Raw genomic sequence first — 27528 nt, forward strand, 5'->3', positions numbered from 1 at the left:
ATTACTGAATTACTTCCTCAGCATTCCTAACAACCCCACGGGTTTGATGTTGGCTAAAGGATGTTTGTGTTGTGTTGTGAAAATTGTTTTCCAAACTTCATAACCTAAAAAGAGTAACCTCATGTTTAACAGTAATTGTGAATTTGCTACTGTATGTAAACTATTGGAAAGCAAATTGCACCACACAGGAACCCAGCGACCTGAAACTTACCAAACAAGATAATGATCATGACATGACTTGAGTTTCACTCCTTTTTATTAACGATGACATCATTTCACTTAATCAAATTCCTCCTCCTCCAAAACATAGTCTAAACATATACCACAGTACAGCACAAGTAAAAGATGCATTGTTCTGAGAGTTTTTATTTAATGGTTGGATAAAGTATCAGTTTACATTTGATAGAGGTCAAATATGTAGGTTTTAGTTCTTGAGAGTTAATTGGTAAAATTGCATCTAACAGGTAAAGACATTCTATTTCTTACCCAGGCCTAGGCTTTAAGGCACATATAACATACTATCTCCTACAGTATGTCCTGTGTGTTGGTAAGGCAGAATTGTATGTTAATAGAGAAATACTGAAGCAACCCCAAAGACACTTGAGATTTTAACTGCTTTTGGAATGACAGCTCATTTATCTTTGCAATGAAGATAAATTATACTGAAGTGCCCTACAAGAAGGTGATTATTGATGAAAATAGGTGAACCCCAGACAAATCCTTTGGGAACCTGGGAAAAAGATTTATGTGCAATTTGTTATAGCAAAAACTGACTTTTTTCATTGTTTGCTTTAGAAGAGAAAAAGAGTAGCTTTAAATACAGTGAGGCATAATGCTAGTGGGTAGTGCAAACTCATTTTATTTTTCTGTGCGAGGGTTTCAGCACAGATACTCTAATGTGCAATTGGGACTTTAGAGCCATATGTTAGATTTTCAAATAGGCGTTCGATTGGACTGCAAAAAAACAAAGCAAGTGTTTGTGTTACTCTGCATTTAATAGTCATTTTGACAAAACTAAACCAAAATTAAGGAAAATGGCATTGTGTGAAAGCAAATATAAAAAGTCACAAAAGTCATTAAAATTCTCAATAATATCAATAAACTGTATATTAAAAGTGCATTTTATTACTTTTTTAAAATGGACATTTACCAAATATATTTACATCTTAAATTCATGGGAAAAAAATCAATTGAAAAACAAAACAAAATAATGGAACATTTTTTGGAAATTCTCTCATTCAGTCCCTACTGTCTATCAGTGTAGAGAGAATTTCCATGTTTACAGGTGTACTGTTTTTCTGATTTTCTACCACTTTGCTCACTTGCATATTCAAACAATTCCCTGTGGTTTTTTTCAGATTCTGCTCTCTTCCGGTGAACCCATTATCCCATCCACTGTATTGATCCAGACTTGGCCACACTTGAAATTTGTGATGCTTGGGTTTTAGCCACTTGTCTCTTTATGAATCCACACTATAATCCTTATGAACTCAGTAAAGCAGTTTTCTGTGCTCTGCGTTTACAACAGGATACTGAGAAGTTTAATTACATTTTAAACTGTGAAAAATAAGATGATAAAGTGTGAATGAGGAGCTCATATGGCTATAAGCAGTAAAGTTGTGCAAAAGGTTTGTTAACATAATCTTCAATTCACTATTCTGAAGACTGCGCATTCCAAGTTCAATTTCCTCTTACATACTCATTGTGACTAGTGTCAATGTTTCAATTTCTTCTTCAAAATTATCACAAAGTTAAATTTCAATTTAAAATGTCAGCAGCTATATCTCCCTACAACTCACAACTAACAAACCACTAAAGCTAAGCATGTGTGAACCTGGCAAGTACCTGGAAGGGGGAGACCTCCTGGGAAAGTTATGGTTGCTGAAAGAGGTGTTAGTGGGGCCAGTAGGAGGTGCTCAACCTGTGGTCTGTGAGTGTCCTAGTATAGTGATGAGGACACTATACTGTAAATAAGGCACTGTCATTCTGATGAGATGTACAGTAAAACTGAGGTCTTGACCCTCCTTGGTCATTACAAATCCCAGAGTGTTTCTCAAAAAGAGCAGGGTTGTTAACCCTGGTGTCCCAGCCAAAATGTGTTTTACCAATCATGGCCTCCTAACAATCCCCATCTATGAATTGGTTTCATTACTTTGTTCTCCTCCCTAATGATAGCTGGGGAGTGTGTGGTGGGTGTTCTGTGAGTATTGTGGCTGCTGTCACATCATCCAGGTGGGGGCTACACATTGGTGGTGGTGGAGTATTTTTTGTATTATTTATTTGTAAAGGACTCACTGTATTGCAATATTTAATTTACTTTCTCATGGTAGTTCCTCCACTTTAGTCACCATAGGGCTCTGCAAAAGTCTTCATGTGAGAAATGTTTTCTGTGCACAAACAACAGCTGATAATTGTACAAGTTTACCATGACAAGTTTGTATTTTCAACCTAGTATTGTTTCCATTTCACTTACCCTATGTTTTTACTTATTGTACTTACGCATAGTACAATAACATAGATGCTAACGTTTGCTATTCATTACTGGCAAGATACCATGTTTGTGCAGAATGTCTACAGAAGAAAACTGTAGCTAAAATTTGAACTTGCTAACTTACCACAGAGTTTCAGAGAAGTTACCCAAAGCAGCACGTAATAAGATTTGTCACAAATGAGAAATGGATTAAGGGAATAATGTAAAAATTGAGAAATTAGTTCATTTTACCTTTAAACACTTCATTACAGAAAACCTCTGCAATATGATGCAAGGAATGTTATGTGTTTAAATTAATGGTTACCGTTGTAAATCTAGAAGCTGTCAAGAAGGACAAAAGGAATTTGAACACCTGATATAACATAAATGTTTATATAATAATATAATTCATATAATTCTATATAATATATAATTAATTCTCTAAAGCAGGGCTGCCACACTCAATTTCCTCAAGGCTGAAGCACCTTCTGGCTTCTGTTATAAGCCCTTACTTAGTTGATAGAATTATTTGAACATTTCTTTTTCAGCTCGGAAAGATGCAGATGTATTTTAATAAGAACAAATAAAATAGGAAAACAAAATACAGTGTTTCTCCTGTTGAGCCATCTTCATTTGCGAGTCAAAAGAAAAAGGATCAACAGCCAAAAAGTTGTATTTCTATTTTTCAGTGTGGAATTGACCTTTACTTGTTCCTTTGCAGCCAACACACACTGATGCAGTTCTCCACTTGATGTATATCATATATATACAGTGCCCCTAACACATAACTTCTGATAGGAAAGAAGGCGTGTGTGTATCATTTGTAATCCAGCAACATTTGAAAAGCTGTAAAGGACATTGGAGCAACATTGGAGTGGATCAAGAATAAAAATCTTATGTCCTCGAGTGGCTCAAAGTCCTGACCTAAACTCCATGGAAAATCTATGGTATGATTTGAAAGTTGTGGTCCACAAGCACTATCCAATAAACCTGAATGAGCTACAACCAATCTGCCAAGAGGAATGGGAGAACATCAGGTCTAATCAGTGTGCAAAGCTGTTAGACATCTACCCCAAATGACTTAAGGTGGCCTATGGTGGCTCCACCAAATATTAATGTGTGGGGTCTGAATACTTATGCAAGCAGCATAGTTCAGTTTTTGTCTCGCTTTGAGATATCTGCTGAAATTTCTAAACAAATTTGAAGTAAATTGTTTTTGAGCATGTGAGTGTGCAATAAAAATGTTGATTGAAGAAGATGTGTATTATTTGTGATCCAGCACCCTTTGAAAAGTTGTTAAGAGTCTGAATAAATTTGCAAGCCACTGTACACATACTGTACATTTTGTCGAATCTATTTAAAAATATAAAAATATATGTATGTGTACATAAATCATGCTATACCTTAAGCTGCTTGGAGTAATGGAAGGTCTGTTTATGAAAAACAATAAAACTGCATATATACATACAGTTTTGTGATATATCTAATACTGTATATTGAACTGAAACTAGTGTTGCTCTTAAACCCAGATGGTGGTCAGTGAAAACAACCTTCAATTATTTCTGTTTCTCCCTAGTGGAGATTGCAGTTGGTGTCAAATGATGTTGGTTTAAAATGCTCACCAGTTCACTCTCTAAATTTTCATTAAATTGCTAGAAGAATGTAAACTGTATCTTTAAAACTGTTGCTGTAATGTATCTCTCCCTGCTGGTTTTGGACTGGAACCTTTTGCACTGAAATTGCAACGACGGTGCTAAGTAGAAGATTTAGTGTAACCACATTTTAGTTTTCAAATCACACGCATTATACAATAGTGATATAAAATAACCTCCTCGTTATTACAACCTAATTATGATGAATTATGTGATGATGATGTTGATGACGACAAAGATTAATATTGTACTGTTAGTAAGCATTCGTTTCAATGTCACTTCTGAATTTATCAATGCACTGTAATTTAATTTGAGGAATAATAATATATTTTATTTAAATCTGCTACTTATGTCTGTTCTGCTTCTCGACTATTTTCTTCAAAAATAGGGGGGAAGGGGGGATCGCGCAGTGGAGCATTGATTAGTCGCGCCTGGCAGAGGGAGAAGTGTGTTTTTTTAGTTTGACCGGAGCTTGTGGGCTCCAATCAGATCTGGGGATCATGCACTAACAACAAACAAAAGAGCTATCTGTCCATGTCTGGTTTTAATTGTGTCCGTCAGATTATTTGCTTTGTTTTAAACTAGTAGCCCTTTTCCCTCCTTCTTGCGGCATTTAGTAAAAATTAATTTATTGTTGTAGTTGTTATTGTAGTTATTTAGTATTTTTTTAATAGACAAAAACAATCCCGATCGCCATGTCCGGGCAGTCATCGGGCTGTGGGTTTCTGATGTCGGTTGTGGTTCATGGGGACTCAGCGCTCAACGAGCAGGAAAGGGAGCTGAACCAGCGGCTCAGGCGGCTGTATCCGGCGGTGAACGAGCAGGAGACCCCGCTGCCCCGATCCTGGAGCCCCAAGGACAAGTTCAGCTACATCGGTCTCTCCCAGAACAATCTCCGGGTGCATTACAAAGGTACGGAGGGGAGGGGGGCTGCGAGAGTGACGTGTCTTCCAACAAACGTGTACTTTCCAAGCGTACCCCAGGCAAAGATTTAATACCCACCGACAAAGAAAAATGCTAATAAAAAACAAGCAATCCCCGCATCAGGAAGGGGTACAAAGACGCGGCCTCTGTAGTCTATAGCTAACAAGCCGAGACATCTTTGGTGCAGGCCTGAACAGCAACGAAATAGTGACTGCGATCGTTGTAAAATAACCCGTGTTATTTTAAATGTCACGGCAGCTTTGGCTCGTTGTTACTGTGCTATGTGTAATATATATATAAACAAAATGTGATACGACATTATTTGGTGTTATCATATATTTTTACTTTTTTTCGATCAGTTGTCGAGTGGTGATCTAAAAAAAAAACCTATAGATCGGGTTTTCCTGTTGCTCATATATTACAATGAACTCTGGGCCGTAGAGGAAAAACAAATACGGGATGGTTCTTTAGCTACCGACTACTGTACTTGCCGTAAGACGCAGAGCAAGATTGCTCAACCCAGTTTTTCAGGATTAGTTACATAAACATGAACAAAGCCAGCGAAACAGCTGGGAGAGGACTGCGCAGAGACTGTATCTAAGTTCAGATGTTCAGAAGGAGTCTGATATTTGTTCTGTTCAAAAAATATACATATGGTGTCTGCCCTAGAACACTTTATTGTCAAACCGATTATTTTTAAGCATCTTCAGTTGTCCTGCATTTGCCGCAGTTTATGAGACAGTTGGACAGGCCTGTACACATGTGTAACTACTGTTCGTTCGTAATATACACACATTTCCCGAATAGAAGGATTATCATAATACATGTGTGGTTGATCTGTTCAAAAGTGTCAAACTAGACATTGTGTTCTCATGAGAATTTATTGTCTTGCTTTTAACCAGAAAACCACAGACGATGTACTAAGTGGTTCTCAGGACGGTTTGGAGAGAGTACACACAGCAGAGCAGTGCTAAGGGTTGTACAATGAACTGTATTGTTAAGGATGTTGGGTGTTACATGAGTGTTAAGAGCTGCACTAGGCCTTGAAACAACAGGAAGAGAGACCAGAGTGTGTGAATTTTCTCATGCATAGTCCTCTGAGATGAATAAAGCTGACCAGAGTGGCTCTTATTGTTACTGTGAACACAAGAAGCAGCCTATCAATTTCACTGAGAGCACACAGATGCTATAAATAACCCCTCTTCTTATAAGTCTTCTGATTGTTAACAGGTGTTGCTTAATTTTCGTTTGTCTTTGATGTAGTTATTTTTTTCTCTAAAAAACACAGATATTCTATATTTTTTACAGACTTGGGGAGGAAGGGGTGATACTATCCCCCAAGGATTTGTGAGAATGTAGATTTTATGGCTAGGGTATCGAACTTGGGGGCTTGCTCCTTCTGTAATCCATTTGAATCCTTTAATTCGGTAATCTGTTTATTTTCTCACATTGAACATTATTCAGTTGTTTTTTTAATACTTATTTTATGCATATTTTAAAATAATACATGGCAAGGGCCAGCCTTTAATTTAATATACAGTAGCTATGAAGTGTTTTGAGACTTGAAAATATTTTTAAAAATGACTAGTTAGCAAAATACCTGGGCCATTTAAGTGATAGGAAGTACAGAAGATTCTGTGTTCCTCTGGGATTTGGACACTCATTTAATAAGGTGTTTCGTATGTACAGTATAGTAGAGGGTTGCATACTATACATGAAAAAATGATTGTCATTTTAAAATGTAGAAAACTGTATTAAAACATTTTGTGGCAAGTCTATTTAGGAAGATTGGGGAGCTGGCTTTAACAGATTGGTAAAGACAGATCCACCAATGACAGGTGTTATTCCTCTAACACAATTTTATCATTTAATTTTTGAATTTGATATGGCATGACACCAGCATGATTCAAGCATTAGACATTTAATGATTTTTTGAAAAAAGGTCTTTCAATTATTTTACTTCTGTTTTTTAACTGCTTTACAGGACTTCATTTGGACATTTTCATTAACAGGGTGTAGTTTCTTAGGGGCCAGTTTCCTTAATTTCTTTGAAAATGACGTGAAAACACGGACACATTTCATTTCTTTACATTCTACTTTAATTTGAATTAAAAAACGAATTGAACTAATTGCCTTAATTGCACAATTTAACATGAGCTCGCTACACATTTTAGTACTGAGTAGGAAGTCTGTTTGATTTTGTATTGCTTTTCAGAAGAAAAAAAACGTATGCTGTATTTTACCTTTAGGGTATGCAAAATATGCAGATGTATTTTTCTAATTTATACCAGGAAATTGGTTAATGTCAGGCTAACTTAAATATATCATTTACAGAATGTCAATGTATATATCCATGCTCTCATTGCTCTCATTGCTCTGATACATTGGTGTAAAAATGTTTTCGAAGTGTGACAATCGGAAAACTGAAAAGTGTTGAATTTCCAAATTGAAATCCACAAAAATTGGTGTAGTGTAATTGGATTTTGAATTTTGAAGTCTTGTTTGCCAGTCAGTATTCACATAGTTTAAGACTCCTCAGCATTTCACATGCTTCCCAAGTTCACCAGCTGCTAAAGCTGTGTTGGACTTTAACACTTCAGATTCCTGTCCAGGGTCTCCAAGCTCGCACATCTGTCTGCATCCTCTTGTCTGTTTTAGAAATAGCCTAATGACTGGTCATTTCATTCTTTTCCCCTTCAGGCCCGCTACTTGGTCTGTCGGTTGTATTATTTTTAATTATTTTAAGATTTGGAATGGCTGCTTATTTTTCCATTTTGCTCTCGCCCCAAGTTGGAATGGTTGTGGATCAGCTTGGCTTGGAACTCTGACCCTCGTATTCTTAACTGCATGGGAGGAGTTATGAAATGCAGGCTATGCTCCAAAACATGTGCTGTCAGAGCCACCTGCCATATTTTGCACTGAGTGCCCAGAGGACTGTTGCAGCTCTCCCTGACAACACACTCTGTACTGGCAAGCCTTAGAGTTTGCTATGGCACCTCAAGCTATGGGTGTCCTGCTCAGCTCCAGCCCTCTAATTCCCAACAGTACACAGGAGGCGTTTCTATGTAACACTTGGCTAATGACATAGTCTGGTGATGGCTGGACTATAGTGCTCAAAATGCACTGCTTTTAAAATTTGAGTGCTGTGTATAGTATCTGAAGGAGTCCTTCCATTTTCAAACCACTTTATCCAATGCAGGCAGCTGGGGCCTATCAGGGCTTGAAATTCATTTTTGAAAATTAGGGGGAATTCCCCCTTTACATGAAGCTCATGGTTGGGGGGGGGGGGATTTCAGCAGCTTGGGGGGCAATAATAGTTGACTAAGGAAACAAATGTATCGAAATAGTTCATACACGACACGAGCTTCCTAAGTTCATTGTAAATACAGGCCTAGCTTGGCAATCTGTTTTTCATTGCCAGCCACCTCTCCATTAAAGGTACAAGAACATAACTTAGGGTAAGGATGATTATTTTTTTATCCTCTACCTCATCAAGCAACCCACATATCTGCTTTTCACGCTGTCAAAGGCAGGCTTTGGTGGTATGACCATCGTGTATAAATGGCGGATTTGCGGGAATAGCTCGAATTGTGCGGCATACCCGCCACTATCCCGCGCCGAAATTCAAACCCTGGCCTATCCTGGCAAGCGACTGGCTGCGAGGCAGGATACATCCCAGATGGGATGCTGTTTCATTGGAGGGCACACACAGACAGAAACGCCCATGCTCCCGCCAGTATGTCCTTGGACTACGGGAGGAAACCTGAGCTCCCAGGGGGTAACCCATGTGAACTCTACACTGATGGCACCCAAGGAATTGAACCCAGGGCCCTAGAGCTTTGAAGCAACAATGAGCTGAAAGAATCAGACAATCCAAAACATTAACTGCAGGTTAATTCCATATTGAAAAGCAAAAAGAAGAGGAGTGAATCATCCACAGTTGAATTGTTGTGGGTTTCCCTCGTTCTCTTCAATTTGTACTTATGAATTAACCTTTAGGTGTAGTTTTTTCTCTGCAGCCACTGCATTGTCGCAGTTGCAGTTCCCAACTCGAACCCTTTTCAGAATACAGAAAGAACACGCGGGGGGCCAGAAAGAAAGACGGGAAGCTCTAAAAAGCATAGTAACTTTCAAACGCTCTTGCGGTTAACATTGTCACGTATGCGCTCCTTAAAGTTAATAAATGTAATCTGCAGCAAGAAATAAGTAGAATGAGTTAATATATTGTTCTTAATTCTGTGGTTATCAGTGATCAGTGGTATTTCTATACAATTAAAAAGAGTTTTAGTGTTTGTTTTACATTTTATGGAAATGTTTCATTATTTCATGATATATAAGTTAAAGGATTATAAAAGTGACTATACACCTCAACAAAATGGTGACTGGCAAATAATGATTTGTTTTGCTTCAATCATCTGCATCTAGCTTTACTTCATCTCTGCTTATTTTTAACAAATCTCTGCTTCTGGAACATGGTATGAATCCTGAAAGCTAATGTTAAGCTGTGGCAGTTGGCCTATGCGCTACTGTTCCATATAAGTTGTACATTTCTAGAATGTTTAAACAAGTACACTGTGTTACAGTCCTTGTTTGTTACCTGAAGCCTTGCAGTTGAATTTAACTGCCTAATTATTATGAAATATAGCAAAGAACACTGTGTTTATATTGTCAGAGCATGTGGTTATTGTTGAAGCACTTTGGTACAGCTCCATAAAGACATAGGACCAGTGATCCTCTCTACAAACTTCAACACAATAAGGCTGCAGACGCTTGGAAAGCTATGGAGCCCAGAAAGATTGTTGACAGAATGGGTTGGTACAGTACGTAGAGTGTATACAGGTTTTTGGACAAACAAAATGAAAACACCTGGGTACATGAGGTACACCAAGTATATTGGAAGCGAGGGCTTTCACATGGGTATGGCACATTTGTTAATGAAGTAAATAACATCCCAGCATGCTTAGGGTCATGTATAAAAATGATGGACAGGCTTAGTTGCCTATAATGGCTAACATGGCTGCATAGGAGACCTCAGTGACCTTCAAAGAGGTGCTCCTGGGTGGACGTTGGGGCAATTCTCGAGATGGCTTAACTTGTAATGTCTCGTGCAAGGTTGTGTGATAATAATAATAATAATAATAATAATAATTGCTTACACTTATATAGCGCTTTTCTGGACACTCCACTCAAAGCGCTTTACAGGTAATGGGGACTCCCCTCCACCACCACCAATGTGCAGCATCCACCTGGTGATGTAATGTGATGTCTTGATGGAAATCCAAGAGAAAGACAATATCAGAAGAGAGCCAACAGTGGGCAGAAGCATAAATTCCAGGACTGTGTTATCTGTGCATTAATTTTAAACGTTGAGGTTAGATAAGTTGCAACTTTTTTACATGGGACACAAGCAGCTAGTTTTAATTATAACCAGTCTGCCAAAAACTCCGCAGAGCAGGACACCAGCGCAGAGATCACTCATCACACCTGAGCTTACATGTTTTCCTATCCAGTGCTGTAAAGAGCACAGGCTGTGGACTACAGACCAGTGGAGAAATGTGAGCAGGCCAGGGGAATTGACCTTTTGCCGTGTTCTTGTGGCACAGACCTAAAGACTTCTACAGCCCTGAGGGTTTGCTTCCAACAGTGAAGAGTTCTAGTGGTTCTGTAATGTTGTGTGGCCCAGTTTTCTGGCATGGTGTGGGTGCATCTGTTCTTTTAATAGGTAGAGTTATTGCTAACTGCTACTTTGTGGTACTGAAAGATCATCTCCATCTCATATTGCTTTCCAAGTGCGTCTCCCAGGATGACATGGGCACTTGTCCACAGAGCACGTGTCACCCAGGGGTTTGATGAACATGATACTGATGTTATCAATGTGTCATGGCCTTCTCAGTCACTAGATCTCAACCTGATCGGGCGTTTGGGGGATATTCTGAAAACGACGCCTGAGACAACAGCACCTGAGACCTCTGTCAAGTGGGTTGATTGACTTTCTGGTGGACAAATGGTGCTGCATCTCTCCTGCAGAATTCCAGATGCTGGTAGGCTCTATGCCAAGACTGGGCGAATATGAGAGCCCCACACCCTATTAAGTGACTTGACATTGATGGTTCCATTTTTTGTTCACTATCTGTATATATATACAGACCTGTGTATCCATAAATGTCTCCATGTAGGTAAATACACCTAGGACTCGTTCTGCTTATTTGTTTTTATTTCCTCTTTTTCTCTTGCTGGGGGATGCAAAGATCTTTATCTTAGGATGAATGTTCTTTGGTGTACGTGGGTACAAGGATTCTGAAGCCCTGCAACACAAGATGGATCTTTCTCTGTCCTGTTTTCCGGATTGCAGCAGTGGGTCACAGAAGCAATGAAAAAAAACAGATCTCAAAGTTAATGAGCACGTTGGCATTTATATACCGGTGTGATGTGCATCTACGTGCTTGCAGCTGCTGTACCTAGACGGTTCTCTCATTTGCATTCTGCCCAAAGATTATCCCTGCGCAAAGCCAGCAGTAGAGCCAGTACATCCTGATGCACTCTGTTAGCAAGACTGAAATTCCATTGCTCTAGGCATCATGCTGTCCAAATCTACTTGCACAAAATCCGCTAAAAGAAAAAATGCAAAATGTATGCATTCCTGTGTGGTGCCTGCAGCAGTGTATAATGCTTACCGTAATGTGTTCTGTGATTTTTTTAAAATGATGTAGCAACAAGACACTACTGTGCTGTGCTAATGATAGAAGTCTCATAGCCATGTGATGTCTGCATGGGCTGCTGTGAGGATTAGGCATTAGGCTTTTTCATATTTTACTGTTGGCTTACTTAAGAAAGCCTTTATAACTATGAGGTCTACAAACTCTGTATTCTGTACGCGATAGATGTTCGATACTCCCATTGATTTTTTTTTAATTACTTGTGTTAGTTTGATTTTTATGTGGTGTTGTAAAATAAAGTTAAATTATACAACTCTTCAGAGGGTAGCCACATGGAACATGATTAACAAGTTGTTTCATAAATGATTAAGCTAGACAATGTGGGGAAGCAACAAAAAAGGACAACAGATTGTTTGCCGTTGGTCTGTGGGTAAATGCATAGTATTTAAATGAATTCAATAGTAAGACCTTATTTAGAATGTTGTGTGACAGAAACTGTACCATGATGTCAAAATATATTGCTCCTCTGGAATCATTTGGGAGAAGAGTAACTGTAACTTTTCCATTTCTAAGGAATAGCCTGCTTTGTCACAACTACAGATAAAATGAGAACTACGAGGCTACCTGATTTAAATATTCCGACTCCTGAAAGGCAATGACCAAATTTCGCCACTACACTTAATCCTGCTTTTAACCCTAACATTCTGTGGCAACAGCCCCACATCTAATTCATCAAAGTTGCCTATCTGCTGTTGGTTTGGCCTACAGAAAAAGTTTTGTTGAAGACATACTACAGAGAGCCCGACATTATAACCTTTCATGAAGTCTCTTCAGTATTGTTTTCTGTTCATAATGAAAAGAGTCTGTGAATACGGTGTATTCCGTCTTGTGCACGTTGTTTGCTGAGATAGGCTCCAGCTCCCCAGCGACCCTGAATTGGACGAAGCATTTAGGAAATGGATGGATAGAAAAAAAAACCTTTAAAGCTAAGGCCATTGTGTCTTCTGGATTAAAATATTTGAACCAAAACAAGTCCGTTTGATGTTTTGACAGAGAAGAATTGCAGTGTGAAACTGAAGAAGGCAACGAAACCAAAACGTTGTGCCTGTTTCTTGTTTCCTTTCAGCATGGAAGAAGCCTTTACCCGTTCCATTGTAGCGTGAATACAAATACGTTGGAACACAGGAGCATAAATGCTGTGGTGTGCTCAGCCCATTAACTTCCAAGGTCAATAGGAAATTCTTCATGCCACTTAAAAGGTGCAGTTGACCAGGTCAGAGTTTGAGGATGAAACAGGTTTTGTTTCGAGTTCTCTGATTTGATTGCTTAGGTTGAAGAAAAAATCTTCTGATCTCACTTTGTTTTGGAATCTGTGATTATAAATAACATTTCAAGCCTTTTGGTTCATGATGCAAACTTTAAGTACACCATTACTTCTGCAACTGATTTTACTAATACAGTGCCATTTCTAAAAACACAGCAGGCAGGAGTGATTCTTATTTCATTCTTTGTGGAAATAATCTTCCAGCCGCCTTTTTTAAAGATTTGTTTGGGTGTGCAAATGTTTTTATGGTATTGACTTTAACCTGGATATTTATGTGTGCTGCGATCCCAGTAATTGACAATTTAATGTACAAAGGGTTATTAAGCTACAGTGTGTGCTATATTGAGGTCAGAAAAGACTTGAGTGAACAGAAAAGATTAACTTGCTGCCTCCTGGTGATTACATTTTTCTTCTAAAATAACTTTGACGTTATTTTAAAATTTGTTTAATTGTCCTGATGAGGAAATTAAAACTCTTATTTATGGCATCATACCTTTTATCTTTGCAGTTTCTATTCCCACAATAAACTGGAATTTCACAAAAATGTTATTTGTAACCAAAAGTTCTGTGGCAGGTTTCTGTTCTGTGCAATGTCCAGTCTTCCGAGATCAATCACTAAGTGATCACTGATACCACTTTTATTTAAGCCCCATTTATTAGTGTTTCACTTCATTAGGGAAAGTACCTTGTGAATTCAGAACAACCCAGCTTTCTAAGAAATAATCTTTGCCATTTCATCCTGTAATGGGTTTAATGACAGATGTAGCTCTCACCTCAGCAGAAAAAGAGCCAATTTCCCATCTCTGCTTGCCTGTGATCTGAAGTCAGATTAGTCTGCTTTGAAGGACCTTCTCTTCAGATAATTCAGCAACCTATTAGATGCGCTCTGGAGCTATTTGTATTCATCTAATTGTCACGGAGCCTGTGATTTAATCAGGCACTTTAACACAGTCCCTAGGTAGAATCTGTAATCACTCCTTCTGATGACATATCCTGATTGGAATGAGACATCTTTCAGCCCCATCATGAGCAGGTTTGTACCGAATTGTGTCGGTTACCTTAGGTGTGTGTGGCTGGAGGTGCTGTAAGGGATGTGTGTGATGCACAAGCCATAACCGTGTTTCACCGAGTAGTTTCAAGGGGTGAAATAGACTTGTTTCACTTCCGCGTGTACATACTTGTGTAATCTCAATCCTGTGACCTCTGGCTGATTGTGTATCTCTGAGAAGTCCTTCTTAGCCCCATTTCCCACAACAGGTTTTTCTTAAAGCAAATACCTTGTACCCTATATTTGCAGTCTTTCCCTTGTTTTAGTCCCAGTTTATGTAGTTGAAATACCCTGCCATGTCTCTTGAGCAAAATATGAAACTGTCAAATGGCCCTTTTAATATAGCACTGCATATTTTCAGATTGCTTTGTGTAGTTATGTTGGAGCACATGCAGAGAAAAATAAAAACCTTCCTCACCTAAGCTGTTGTTATGTAAGCAGCTTTTTATTAAATGTGTAAATTAGTAGACGGTGTTCAATAAAACAGACTGTATCACCAGAGAATGTTCTGTTCCTCTTGATAATACGTAGCATTTTTAAAGAGGATTTTGTGGTCAGAAAATGTGCAATTTCTCCTTATAAGATGCAATTTTTACCACACTCTATTAGTATATTTATTATTAGTATAACAGAGAAAAGTTGAATCAAATAGTGTTCTGAAGTATATCATTATGTGAAAGATTAATTCTAATTTATTGTAGGGTCACTTAAAATTTCTGCTATTGATGTTTACAGTTTGTTTTTAAGGAATAGTGACGTGTTACTGCACAAAACTGTCATTTCTCCCTTTTTCCTTGGTGAACTGTCAAGAGTTTTTCAACTAAGGTTTTCATCTTTTTTTGACATTGCTGTCTATATAACGAAAGTTGTAGTGGAAGTTGATATAAAATTAGAGTAGGCACCCATTCGGTTTCTACTGTAGGTTTACCTTGTGGGTTATGATTGCCATTTCCAAAAATTAGATGCTAGGGTTTGGTGGTGTTAAGCTGGTCAGGCTGTTTCCTGCTTCATGTGCAGCTGTGACCAGTGAACCCCATCTGACCTAGCCGATGTGAACCTTTTGGCACTGCAGGGTCCTGCATGGTTTACGTTCCGCACAACCTTATGTAAGATGAAATTAATGGGAGTGGGAGCTCCAATACAGTCTTACACAGTGTGCGTTTCCCAGCTGTCATTGACATCACCGTTGTTATTATCACCGTACTGTAATATACATTTACATGAGTACAATATCAATACAGTACTTTCACATAAACCAGTACTCCTCCCATTTTCAACAGCTTTGCCAATTTGTGTTCTGCACATTTGCAGATCTTCAACCGGAGTGCATCGGTCTCTGTAATAAAGGTGTAACTTGGTTAACAAAGGGTTAACGTGTATATAGCATTGTATAATGGGTTATGCCTTAGTTATTCAGTTTCCCTCAGTAAAGCTTACGATGTGTGCTGTGCGCAGACATTAGTACAGATAAGTGGAAGCTTAACTTCTGAGTGAGCTACACTGACTGAGCTGGTAAACACGTGAATAGTATCTGAATCCTTTTTTTTTTAATTTAAACAAAAAACAACTGACTAGATATTACAAGGAACCTTGATGTAATCGTTCCTATTTGAGGACATATTTAGGCTGGAGGGGTGGCAGTGGAATTTGGCGGGGTCACTCCTTCTCCGAGTTAGCATTTTCCAAAAGCCAAACCAAGTTTTTACTTGGAATAGCGAAAGTGGGGGGGCGGGGATGCGTACGAAGTGGAGAGGGAATTAAATTTATTCAGGAGAGTCCCTATATGGCATTTGGGCCCTTCGAGTTCGTTTGGTAGCCGCGAAATGAGTCGAGGACCTCATCCAAACAGAGCCGTGGCAGCTTTCAACCTGCTTCTTGAATGACTCGGTTTTAAATGCACTTCCCCTTAGTTTCAGCTTGTGTCCTCTTCTTCGTGGTTCACTGATGCTGCCTACAATTTCTGCTGGCAAATGGCATTTGTCAATGCCTTTGAGGCTTTTAAATGCATGGATCGGGTCCCATCTTGGTCTTCTCTGCTCAAGACTGAATAGGCTCAGTTTCTTCAGTTCAGTTTCTTGTCATATGCACGAGTGCGATGAGATGCTTATAAAAATATTCTTGATCCAATGTCCACATGCACTTGGCGGTCCTAATTCATTGCTGAAAAGACAGATGATACAAAAAGCCCACAACACGAAACGGACAAAGACGTACAGATGAGAAGCAACATGCAGCACGTCGCCCCTTTCCGACGCCATGTTGAAGTGGATCAACAGCCCATCGGTGCAGGACGTGTCCTTTAAACCTGGGCACGTATCTCGTCGCAACTCTCTGGACAGATTCCATAAGCAGCAGTGTCTTTTTCTACTGCGTGGTGAGCAGAATTAAACATAGCATTCTATCTCACTAGTGCGTTGTGCACTTTTAAAACAACATCCCTTGACGTAAACGTTCTGCTTGCCTTTTTTTTTTTGCTTGCCCACATTGTTTAGCAGATGTAAATGATGTGACGACATAAACGGCTCCTTTTCCCCCAAGTAGCCTAATTAAGCTCGGCGTTTCCCATTTTATAGCTGTACTTCCTTTTGGCTGCCTGCAGCTCCTTGCGTTCCACATCAAAGCAGGTCGAGCAGTCCGCAGTTTTGAAGTCCCACGAGAAGCAGATGACACGAAAAAACACTGAACTTGGAAGAACAGTCCTTTGTCGCTGGCGCTGGCTTCCCAGCCCTCCTCTTTTTAGCGGTGGCCCGTGGTGAAAGTGCACCAAAGCCTTTTGATCACAGACGGAAGCTATGACATCTCCCAGCTCTAACAAGTCGCCTTCCGCTCAAGTGTTCTGCTTGCCACATCTGTTACTGGCAAGAGGAACTCTGTGTTCCAGTGGCGACGGGGAATCAATACCCTCACGCGTCATTCAGATTCTTGCAGGAACTGCTGAAAGAGACAGGGGTAATAAAAATCCATAAACTGCACCTTGGGTCATTATGCAAGTGTGTTTCCTGCTCAGAGGGCTTTGTTTTATACGCAGCGCTTTTTGAGTCACTGGGTGGATATAATACTTCTTTTGATGGAAAGACGTGTGCATTTGGAGAGACCTTTAGGGTATATAATGTCTTTGTTCGCATTTTAGCCACATGCATAAAATGCTATTGAGTGAAACTAGAGAATATGCAACAACCAGCCCCCTGCACATTGAGCAGACGCTGGGTTTTCCATGCGCCGGATGCAAGGCAAGCAACAAAAGGAATGATTCAGAGGCTTTAATATCAGGAGAAAGTGTTACAGAGATGAGATCGATTTTTGTTTTTAGAACTCTGTCGTCCAGGCTTTTTTTTGTTTTTTGTTGTTTTTTTGCAGTCGGAGAAGAGTTCTTCTCCTGCAAGGGGAAAAGATAAAAAAAATGTTTAATGGCACAGTCTGCCTTCCTTCTTCACTTCTTTATTTGTTTATTCATTCGTTACTTCTGGATTAAGGAAAGGGCTATTTTTGTAACGCAGCGTTCTATCAGAAAATCCAGCAGCATTCCCATTAATCATATATTTCTTTCGGTGGAGGACAGCCTGAGTTTTATTACCCACAGGTTTAATCCCCTTTTACCTTTGTTTACCAGTTGAGCTTGGTACAGGCACTTATAGGATCCTTTTTTTGTTTTCTAAAATTGGCTTGGGGAGTTGATCATCTGTTAAGCTTGATCACAATGGCCACAGTGGCAAGACAGGGGATTTTTAGTTTCTGTACAGTTTTTAAGATTAAATAGGTATAATGACCTTGATCCCTGGCTTGGGATTTGTTCAACGAACTTTGTTGAAGAAGGATTAATGAGAATGTTTTTATTTCAGTGTGGTGTGCGCCCTCTCTCTAAAGAATATACAGTTGAGACAGAAGTTTGCTATAATCTACCAATGTAAACGGTGTTAGGCTTATACAGCACACTTATCCAGAATGACTTGATTCAGCCTTTTCAGTATTGTTATTAAACTATGAAATATTTTCATGTGAAAAGGGGGTATTTTTAAATTGCAAACTGTTGGAGGACAGAGAAATCACTTAATGCATAAATCACGAAGGGTGTTTGCTGTGATAACGTCTTAACTATTTATCACTGTGTGTTTTTAGCACTCCTGTGCCCCGTGATGACATTAGAAAACTGCTCTCTGATATTGTACTATAGCTCAAGTCTTTAAAGCACAGTACTTTTTAAGAAGGTTTTTTTTCTTGGCTGACAAAGCCTATATATTTATCACACACAGTTATTTTCTGTGTTTTTCTTTTTCTAATTCATGTGGCTTTTTAATGGTATTTTGTATGACTATTCCTGTTAAGAAGAACAATTTGAATGACCTCTGAAGAAAATGTATTGGTAGGAGACTGGCCATCCTGCCTACTTATGAGCCCATCCTTTTATATAGCATTAAGCAATTCTTACCAAGCGTCAAGCTTAGTTTTGAGAGTTTGTATTTTCTCCATCGTTGCACCACAGCATGGGTTAACCTTTGTCTATACAGCCTTGTATCCATCTATCCATTTTAACCACTTTATTCAATACAGGGTCACGGGACAGCTGGAGCCATACCTGGCAAGCAACGGGCACAAGGCAGGGTACACAGGCACAAACGCACACACTCACACCAGGGCCAATTTTACAGAACCCAGGTAACATACCAGCATGTCTTTGATCTGTGGGAGGAAGCCAGAGAATCTGAAGGAATGGGGAAGAACATGCAAACTCTGTGTAGATAGAACCCCAGACATTGAACCCTTGTGCTGCGAGGCTGCAATTCAAGCCAATACACTGCCATTCCACCCCTACGTCCTAGTAATCAGTGTGAAATTGAATTGGGAAAAAAAACATATCCTGTTGTATTCCATTGCTGAACTTTAATTTTAAAGACTCTCTACGGCCTTGGATGTGTTCTTGGCCATTTTGTTCAGAGACTGAACTGGACTTTTGTTTCTCCTGCAGGACATGGGAAGACGCCTAAAGATGCTGCCTCTGTACGCGCAACCCACCCCATCCCTGCTGCCTGTGGAGTGTACTATTTCGAAGTCAAGATAGTCAGTAAAGGACGAGATGGGTGAGACATACAGATTTGTGGGTCCTGTGATGTATTGCTAATAGGGTTTTTGACAGTGTACCTTAAGCCTTCCAGGATAAACATGTAAAAATCTCTCTTTTTAAAATTTTTTGTCCATAGATATTTTGTGATGTTTTGTGTTATAGCTGATATAAAATTAGATCATTAAGCCGACCACAGCTTGGATTCTCGAGTCATTGAAAAGATAGTCGTTGGCCATGTAATTTTAAGGATCATTTGACCTTAATTTTAGCAGCTGAGAAATCTCTTGGACGTTTTGGGGAGTGGCTGTCGTTGACAGGGGAAATTCAGTCAGGATCCCCCTTTTTGAGATTCGTTGCAGTTTGTCATAGCCCAAGTTCACACTTTCCCAGTCTGTGATCAGAACTGCTGTTTTCGTGCGATCTTGAAGAAAGGTTGGCAACAGAATTAAAAAAAGTTATTTTTTCTAGGTAGTCAGTGGGTTGATATTGTTCTTTAATTGGCCAGTGAGAGAAGAATTAGACGGAAGAGAAGTAAATTGTTTTCTTCCACATCTCGGGTTTTTCTTTAGACTTCTGCAGCTCTGGCGTCTTTAGAATATGAAATGCACATTAACCCTGAATGTATACCGGTTCTCTATATTTGATCAAAGGAAAAAATAACACAATGGTGTCATCAGCAATCCAAGGAATCATACAACACCATTGCATGTTTCACTTATGGCAATAAGGGAACCGGTAACCTCCCAGATGTGGATTCGGGGTGGAGTGGTGGCTCTGTGGCTAAGGATCTGCACCTGTGGCTAGAAGGTTGCCGGTTCAAATCCCACAGCCGGCAGAGGAATCCTACTCCGTTGGGCTACCGAGCAAGGCCCTTAACCCCAGCTACTCCAGGGGCGCTGTACAATGGTTGACCCTGCGCTCTGACCCCAGGCTCTCTCCCTGTCTGTGTGTCTGTGTCTCTCATGGAGAGCAAGCTGGGTTATGCGAAAAGACGAATTCCTAATGCAAGAAATTGTATAGGGCTAATAAAGTGATGTTATGTTAGATTGCCTCAAGAAATGTATACAATTTAAATTAAAAAAAGTGACAAAGAACTGGATGTAAAAATGCCTTCACCTAAACATTCTGTACTTGCAATACATAACAGAGGACATCCCATCATCATCAAAATGAAATTGAAAAATTAAGCATTTTGTTGAACAAGCTCAGAATGGGAGCTCCCCATTTCAATGTGTTTTGTTTCTCAAAGAATATCACTGTCTTGGTGAGATCATAAATTCGTTTTTTCCTCAGTTTGACATCCCAGAAGTAAGTTTATTTGTGTGAAAAAATGTGAATCGGTTCTAACATCAGTTCTAACAAAAACTCCATAAAAGTGCAGGACCTCCAAATGTGGTGTTATTAACATGTGCGTGAATCAGGTTTAAGACAAGTTGAAGTTCAGAAACTAGCAGAAAATGATTCTTTGCTTGTAGAAAAGTGAAAATTGGAAACAATTCTCTATAGTGCTGCATTCCTTTTTCCATGTTTATCACAGATATATCATACCCCAGTGTACCTCTGAAATTGCTCTATTTTAATCTAGCTACTGACTCTAGGATAAATGGTGTGGCTGTGGTGCCAGTATAGTCAACAGCAGTCTTCAGGTTCTGCATAGGTAGCCCGGTATTTTTTCTATACGTCTATACGGTGAAACATGATAGGTAGCTTCATCCCCTAGAAATAATCTATTTGCCTGTTTAATAGCTACAGCTATTTCATGTGTGCTGTCCAACAAAAAATAATATTGAAAAGCTGAATCTGGATGTATTTATTTTCTCAGGTACATGGGAATTGGTCTTTCTGCTCAAGGTGTCAATATGAATAGACTCCCAGGTAAGCTTTTCTTTATTTTTTCCTTAAACTGTTTTTTTTTCCAGGCATGAGCAAGATTTTGAAGGTGGGTTTCATTTTTGTTCCTTGGGATTAGGGCAAAATATTTTATTGTTTATTAAACTTGTTAAACTCCCTTTGAGATAAACCATCTCTTTTATTAGGTGTTCCAGAGAGGTCACAGGATGCAATAGACACTGTATATCCTGTGAGAGTTCTGTAGACAACAGTAGAAAATGCATGAACATTTTCTGTGATTTCAGTGCACTGACAACAAAGAAGTAAAATGTGCTACGGCAGGGTGTTTATGCATGTTTTGAAAATATTTTGTAAAATATATTTGTTTAGTAGTTATAAATCCAAAATTGTCATCTTCTCATAATGTAAACAACAGAGGATTGAGTTGAGTATACACCAGCTATTTATGGACAGTTCCCCTAGCTGTGGTTAACATCAGTATTCAGCGTGAAGAGCTGCAACTGGTTTGTTCGTGCTTAACGGCTGAGTTGTTGTGGAGCTTTGCGTCTCTGTCTCCGACAAGCAGGAGTGTGAGGAGGCACAGTGCTACGGTGCAGATGTTATCAATCAATTCAAAAAACTAAACTGTGAGGAAAGGCAAAAAAAAAATCCTGATGCTGTCAACAGGGAAGGGGGAAGCAAAACTGGGTATGAAGCCCAAGGCTCTTTGGTCTCGTCCGTCATCTGAAATACACAAAAACATTCCATCCTGGGAAATGTAGCATATCGCTTCAAATATATAAGCAGTCTTCTTGTTCACCGTTTCATTTATATTTCTTCTTATTAATGCCATTTCTTCGAATGGGCGTGATGTGTTGTCTTTGGTGTTTTAGGTTTTGAATGCGATTCCCCAAGGACAAACAAACCACTGGAGTAAAACAAAATATCTCTGAAGAGGCAAAAAAAAATAGTTACTATTTCTTTAAAATCAGGAGTTAATAGATTTCATTGTTTTTAAAGCGAGGTGGTTTTATAAGCCCTCCCGCTCTCTCTTTAAGGTTTAAATGCTGTTATGTATGACCTGTGAGTTGTTGATTTGGTGACCGCTTAATTACTTGCATTAAAAAAACAACTGTCATTTTTATTTTTTAACTTCTTGTTTGTGACAAAAATATGTATGGTTGTAAAGGCGCTGATGCCAAGAAACGTACCTTAAGAGTTCTTGCTTACATTTACAGTACTGTACTAGTACAATAAAGGTATTTGTGATACACTACTACAATATTTCAGACTTTTGCCATTCCTGTGGTTTTTGTATGTGGTGGCCACCTGGAATTTCATCTTTTTGATGTTATCCTTCTTTAGGCTGGGACAAACACTCCTATGGTTACCATGGAGACGATGGGCATTCCTTCTGTTCGTCAGGCACTGGGCAGCCCTATGGCCCAACGTTTACAACTGGCGACGTCATCGGCTGCTGTGTGAACTTGATCAACAACACCTGCTTCTACACAAAGAATGGTCACAGTCTAGGTGAGAAAATTAACAAAGGAAGGCTTGGGTGGAGCTGTAACACACAAGCACACCACTCTTTTGTACTGTACTTGTGGAGGAATAGTGTTATGGCACAAAGAATACAAATATGCCAGCAGGTTTATTCGAACATTGGAAGTGCCCTGTTTTATTTTTAACAGTTGACAGTGAATACACCTGTTAGATAGCCATTTGGACTGAGGAGTTTAGTAAGGCTGTTAACATATTCTTGTACTTAAGACAGTATTTAGAGTATTTCTTCATCTCCGTGGACAAAAACATTCCAGTGCAAAAAAAGTGGGAAATGTTTGGGTAGGGTGTCTTACAAATGTATTCACTGATGATGTTCTGTTGATGTTGTTCTATTTTGTTTACTTACAACTGATGCATACACGTTTTTTGTAAGTGAATGTTTTTAATCAAAACTCGAATGCTCCAATTGAAACCTGTTATGAGTAAAAGCCATTATATGTCAGCAAAAACTGCAAAGAAAAATCGAAAGCTAAAATATGTTGATTGTATAAGTATCCACCCCTAATGATATGGCAAACGTAAATTAGTGCACAAAATTACTTTGACACGTCACACAATTAGTTGCATGGCCCATATATAGTGATTCACATAATGCACCTGTCTCTGTATTGGGTGCCCCAGTAAACTTGTGAATTTCAAACAAGGATGAGGTCCATGAAGACTAAGGAGCTTTCAGAGTAACTCAGGGTTAAAGGTTTAGAAAGGCACAAGTCTGGAAAACGGTATGCAAAAAACCAAAGACACTGGCTATTCCTTTGAGCACAGTGAAGCTGATCATCAAGAAGTGAAAGGCAACGCTGCTTATGTCAAGCTGTCCCTCCGAAATGAGTTACCAGGAAAGGAGAAGACTAGGTAGGGCTGACTGTGAAAAAGCTACATTCAGTGGCTGAGATGGGAGAAAATGTCCATGAGTCAACCATAACTCAGTCACTCCACAAAGCTACACTGTGTGGCTGAGTGACTAAAAGGAAGTCGTTTCTGAAAAACACCCACCAAAGCATTAAGCTGATGCTGTAAACATGTGGCAAAAGGTTTTGTGGTCAGACGAGACAAAATTGGAACCTTTTGGTCTAAATTCAGAATTATGTCTGGTGGAGCATCCAGTGAAAGCCATCCCTGCTGTCGAGCATGGCAGTGGCAGGCTTACATTATGAGGCTGCTTCCCAGCTGGAGGAACTGGGAAACTTGTCAAGTTTGAGGGGAAGTAGATGAATCAAAGTACAACCAAATCCTAAGAGGAAAACCTGCTAGAGATCTAAAACTGGGGAAAAAATGTTTCACCAGCACAATGACACAAAGCACAGGACTAAAGCTATACTAGGTTTAGCAAGAAGGAACCACGTCCTTCAGTTATCTTTGAGACAAGACATCAGTAATGCTGTCCAACAGTGATCCCTGAGCACTTTACAGAGCTTGAGGGGTGAATAATTTTAGTTGTGTAAAAAACAAATCACTGTATATGCTGAATACATTCTTTGAATTCTTAACCACTCAATATAGAAAAAGTCAATGAAGGAAATAAAAAAACAAGATGATCAAATTCTTACATATGGCACGCATTAAAATGCACGTATATCTCATCTCTCTGTAAAAGAAGAAAAGACCACATTCTGCAAATGTGTGAGTGCATCAGTTTGTATCTTGAAACAGGTTTTATCTTTTTCCAAAGTAAACTAATCACTGGTGGTTCAGAGCAAACATAATAAATGTTTATTACAAGGACTGGCCATTGAGTTAATTGTAGTTCACTTCTATTCACTTGTGAACAAGAAGAAGGTTCAAATCCCCGAGGCTCTTGTACCCTTGAACACGTTACTTCACAAAAATTGCTGCAGTGAAATATACAGCTGTTTAAAAGGGTGCAAAAATAAGTCACTTTGGGTACAAGCATCAGCAAAATAAATTTGTAGCAGTTGCTAAATACTCTCAAAAGCAGTAGTATTTGTCAACTCTCTTAAGAGATTTCACTTCTGAGTGCTACATTTCTGTTTTTCTTGTCTTGCAGGTATTGCTTTTACAGATTTACCGGTAAGTGTAACACTGAAATAGATATCTGGTTGTATGTTACAATGCCCTTGAATACTAAGACATATTGCTTTGCATTATGAAGTCCTTCAGCTGGACAGATTTTAATTAAAAACTAGAAAGACAATACTTGAGCTGCTAAAGCTGAACCCAGCAAAGATTTCCTGTGAGTACACCCTCTCTCATCAGTGTCATCATTGTCATTGTCAAGTGAATAGTGCTTTTGGCAGTATTATAAGCTAGTAAATACCAAGTGTGTTACCAAGTAAGATTTATTTTCTCATGTTCATTCCAAAAAATGATAAGTAAACTTGTTTAGATTGATTTGAAATTTCTCTTTGATATAACAGTGTAGGGGATGTCTAATATAACATCTAAATTAATATGGAGAGAGCACTGGCTCAAGATCAGTCTTCCAGTAGAAGTGAACAGTTAGCTCATGTGTTAGACGTGCACAATATCCTTGAAATAACTAAAGAATACTACTGCCATGTCTTTTCTTCTCTTTTTTTCTTTTTATTGATTTTGTTTTGTTCCATTTTGAGATTCTTTGCCCAAATCACAGGTTTCGGCAGAGTCTCCTGCTGAGGCAGTAGTTTGACTATCTATCTGTGGGTTAAAGAACAGTCGAAGATTAAAATTAAAACTTTGACCCACCTGTCAGTCAGGAATTTCCCTACAATTAGTGGTGGCTTCTTGCTTGCTTAGTGGCTACTTGTTCCTGTTCAGTTGAAAACCGTAGTTGAGTATTGGGTAGAAAATGTACTTTGGGGAGGGGGGGGTTGTTGTGAAGTGTGATTTGTCTCAGGCCTAAATCTGAAACCATTGCAGATAGTTTTATTTGGAGACTCTTGCAACATGCAGAAAAGTTGTGCTCTTTATCTTCAAAGAGCAAATTGATTTTTAGTATTCCTCAACACATTGTGATATTGTGAGTCAATGTATATATTCTGAACAGCTGGGACACAGGCTTTTGAGTGTTTTTTAAAAAACAGAAATTTCAGTGTTTTTTTTTTCCTGACAAATTGATGTTTTTTTCCCCAATTAAAATAAGTTTTCTTGCCAGCATTTCTGAAGACTTTCAGCTCTGAAGTAGGTTGTTACATCTGAATCACTTTACCAATTACTTTTTTGGACGAATAGATGCACTGTTAAATGTGGTTTCACCAATGTCCATAAAATATTCTGAATACTTCTTGTTTCGTGGTCTTGGATATTACACTCAAGAATGCCTTTTTTTGCATTGGTGTTGAGTTGATCATAATGTGCATTTAACAAGGAACATCACAGAATGATTGTTTCACCGGAAGATTGCTCAGGAAACTTTTGGTAAGCCGTCTCTGAGTTGTAAACCTGAAAAAGTACTGATTTAAAAAATCAGTTTTGTCATGTGGTATCTTTACAAAGAAAGGGAAGGGGTGAAGTGAAAATTCTCAACTGAGTCCCAGACCTTTGAGTCACTTGTTAAATCCTCACTCTTCTTTCACAGCCCAATTTATACCCCACAGTGGGTCTTCAGACACCTGGGGAGGTAGTGGATGCAAATTTTGGTCAGCACCCATTTGTCTTTGACATTGAAGACTATATGCGTGAGTGGCGAACGAAGCTCCAGACCCAGATTGACAGATTTCCCGTTGGCGAGCGGGAGGGCGAGTGGCAGACAATGATTCAGAAGTAAGTTTGAAACGCTTGGGTGCCTTTGTTAAATGGAGAGAGCAAGGTCTGAGGGCAGTGGAGAACCAGATACCCTCACTCTGAATGGGTACTTCCTGTTTTTTCTGTGCGTGCTTAATTGCATTGTTTGCTAGTACGTCTACGTGTCCTGTAGAAACTCATTTTACAGACTGCCATGACTGATTTCAGTCATTTAAATCAAGTCAGGCATGCCGGTTCTGCTTACTTGTTGAGGATATATGAGATTTATGATGAGCAAGAGGTACATATCTGTTTTCCCTCCTCTTCCAGAATGGTTGCGTCTTACCTAGTTCACCATGGTTACTGTGCTACGGCTGAAGCCTTTGCCAAATCCACAGACCAGGCAGTACACGAGGAGCTAGCCTCCATCAAAAACAGACAAAGTAAGTTGGCTTGGATGCGTGTTCATTTACAGAACACTAAAGGCTGTTTTTTTTTTCGTCTTTCTATAATTATCTGAGCCAATCCCTGCTGGCATACCCAAGACGTGACATGGAATGGTATGGTTTATGTGTCATGCTGATTTAATTTAGTAGTGCTGATCAGTCTTTAGTACTGCTAGAGGGTCCTAGAATGTCATGTAGTAGCATGTGCTGTATATGGCAAAGCTGATGTGTCTAGGACAGTTGTGTTTTAGTTTTTGTTGGAGGGTCCCTTGCATTATTATCAAGTCAGAAGTAGTAATACCAAAAATAAATACATTGGCATAAATTTTGCATTCGGACTGCTTATCGGCTCATTTTTTACTTTTTGTTTTGCACATTTTAGTCTGTATAATTGATACAGCTGTATATATGTGCTATTGTAACTCATTCTCAAGGAGTCTTTTCAGAAATAAGTGTGGATAGACCAGTTAGATAACAAGGTACAGTAGGAAACATTCTTTGACAAACCAAGTAACACAAAATAAGGAGAACAACAGAGTTTCCCATGGATTCAGCCACTAAAGGCTGAATCTTTTAAAGATTCGTTTGGAGTGTAGGTTGAGCACCATAGTCCAGTTGTGTCATTAATGTGTTGTGACTAGGATTCTCTGAACTCTGCTACTCCCAGCCGCTGCCTGGACTGAGTGGACTGAAAGGGCTCTGATGTGCATGTTATAAAGGAAAGTATATGCTGTGCACAGCCTTCTCATCCCAGTACTAGGGCTGTTGAGGCATTGACCAATGTTTAGCAATTCCAGATTTTGGATTGAGGGGTACAAGGGCGGAGCGGTGGCTAGGGATCTGCGCCTGTGACTGGAAGATTGCCGGTTCAAATCCCACAGCCGGCAGAGGAA

General features: G+C 39.2%; 1 protein-coding gene across 1 annotated transcript in view; it reads left to right on the forward strand.

The window, feature by feature from the left end:
- Positions 1-4495: 4495 nt before the first annotated feature.
- The window catches only part of ranbp9 (RAN binding protein 9), a 40468-nt gene continuing 17435 nt past the window's right edge, over positions 4496-27528 (forward strand). Inside the window, exons 1-7 of the mRNA XM_006634320.3 lie at positions 4496-5034; positions 19038-19149; positions 20956-21008; positions 22329-22496; positions 24535-24557; positions 26044-26228; positions 26520-26632. Coding sequence (XP_006634383.1) covers positions 4818-5034; positions 19038-19149; positions 20956-21008; positions 22329-22496; positions 24535-24557; positions 26044-26228; positions 26520-26632 — 871 coding nt within the window. The 5' untranslated portion in view covers positions 4496-4817. The remainder of the gene's footprint in view (positions 5035-19037; positions 19150-20955; positions 21009-22328; positions 22497-24534; positions 24558-26043; positions 26229-26519; positions 26633-27528) is intronic.

This window comes from Lepisosteus oculatus, chromosome 6 (assembly GCF_040954835.1).
Source record: "Lepisosteus oculatus isolate fLepOcu1 chromosome 6, fLepOcu1.hap2, whole genome shotgun sequence".
Taxonomy (NCBI): domain Eukaryota; kingdom Metazoa; phylum Chordata; class Actinopteri; order Semionotiformes; family Lepisosteidae; genus Lepisosteus; species Lepisosteus oculatus.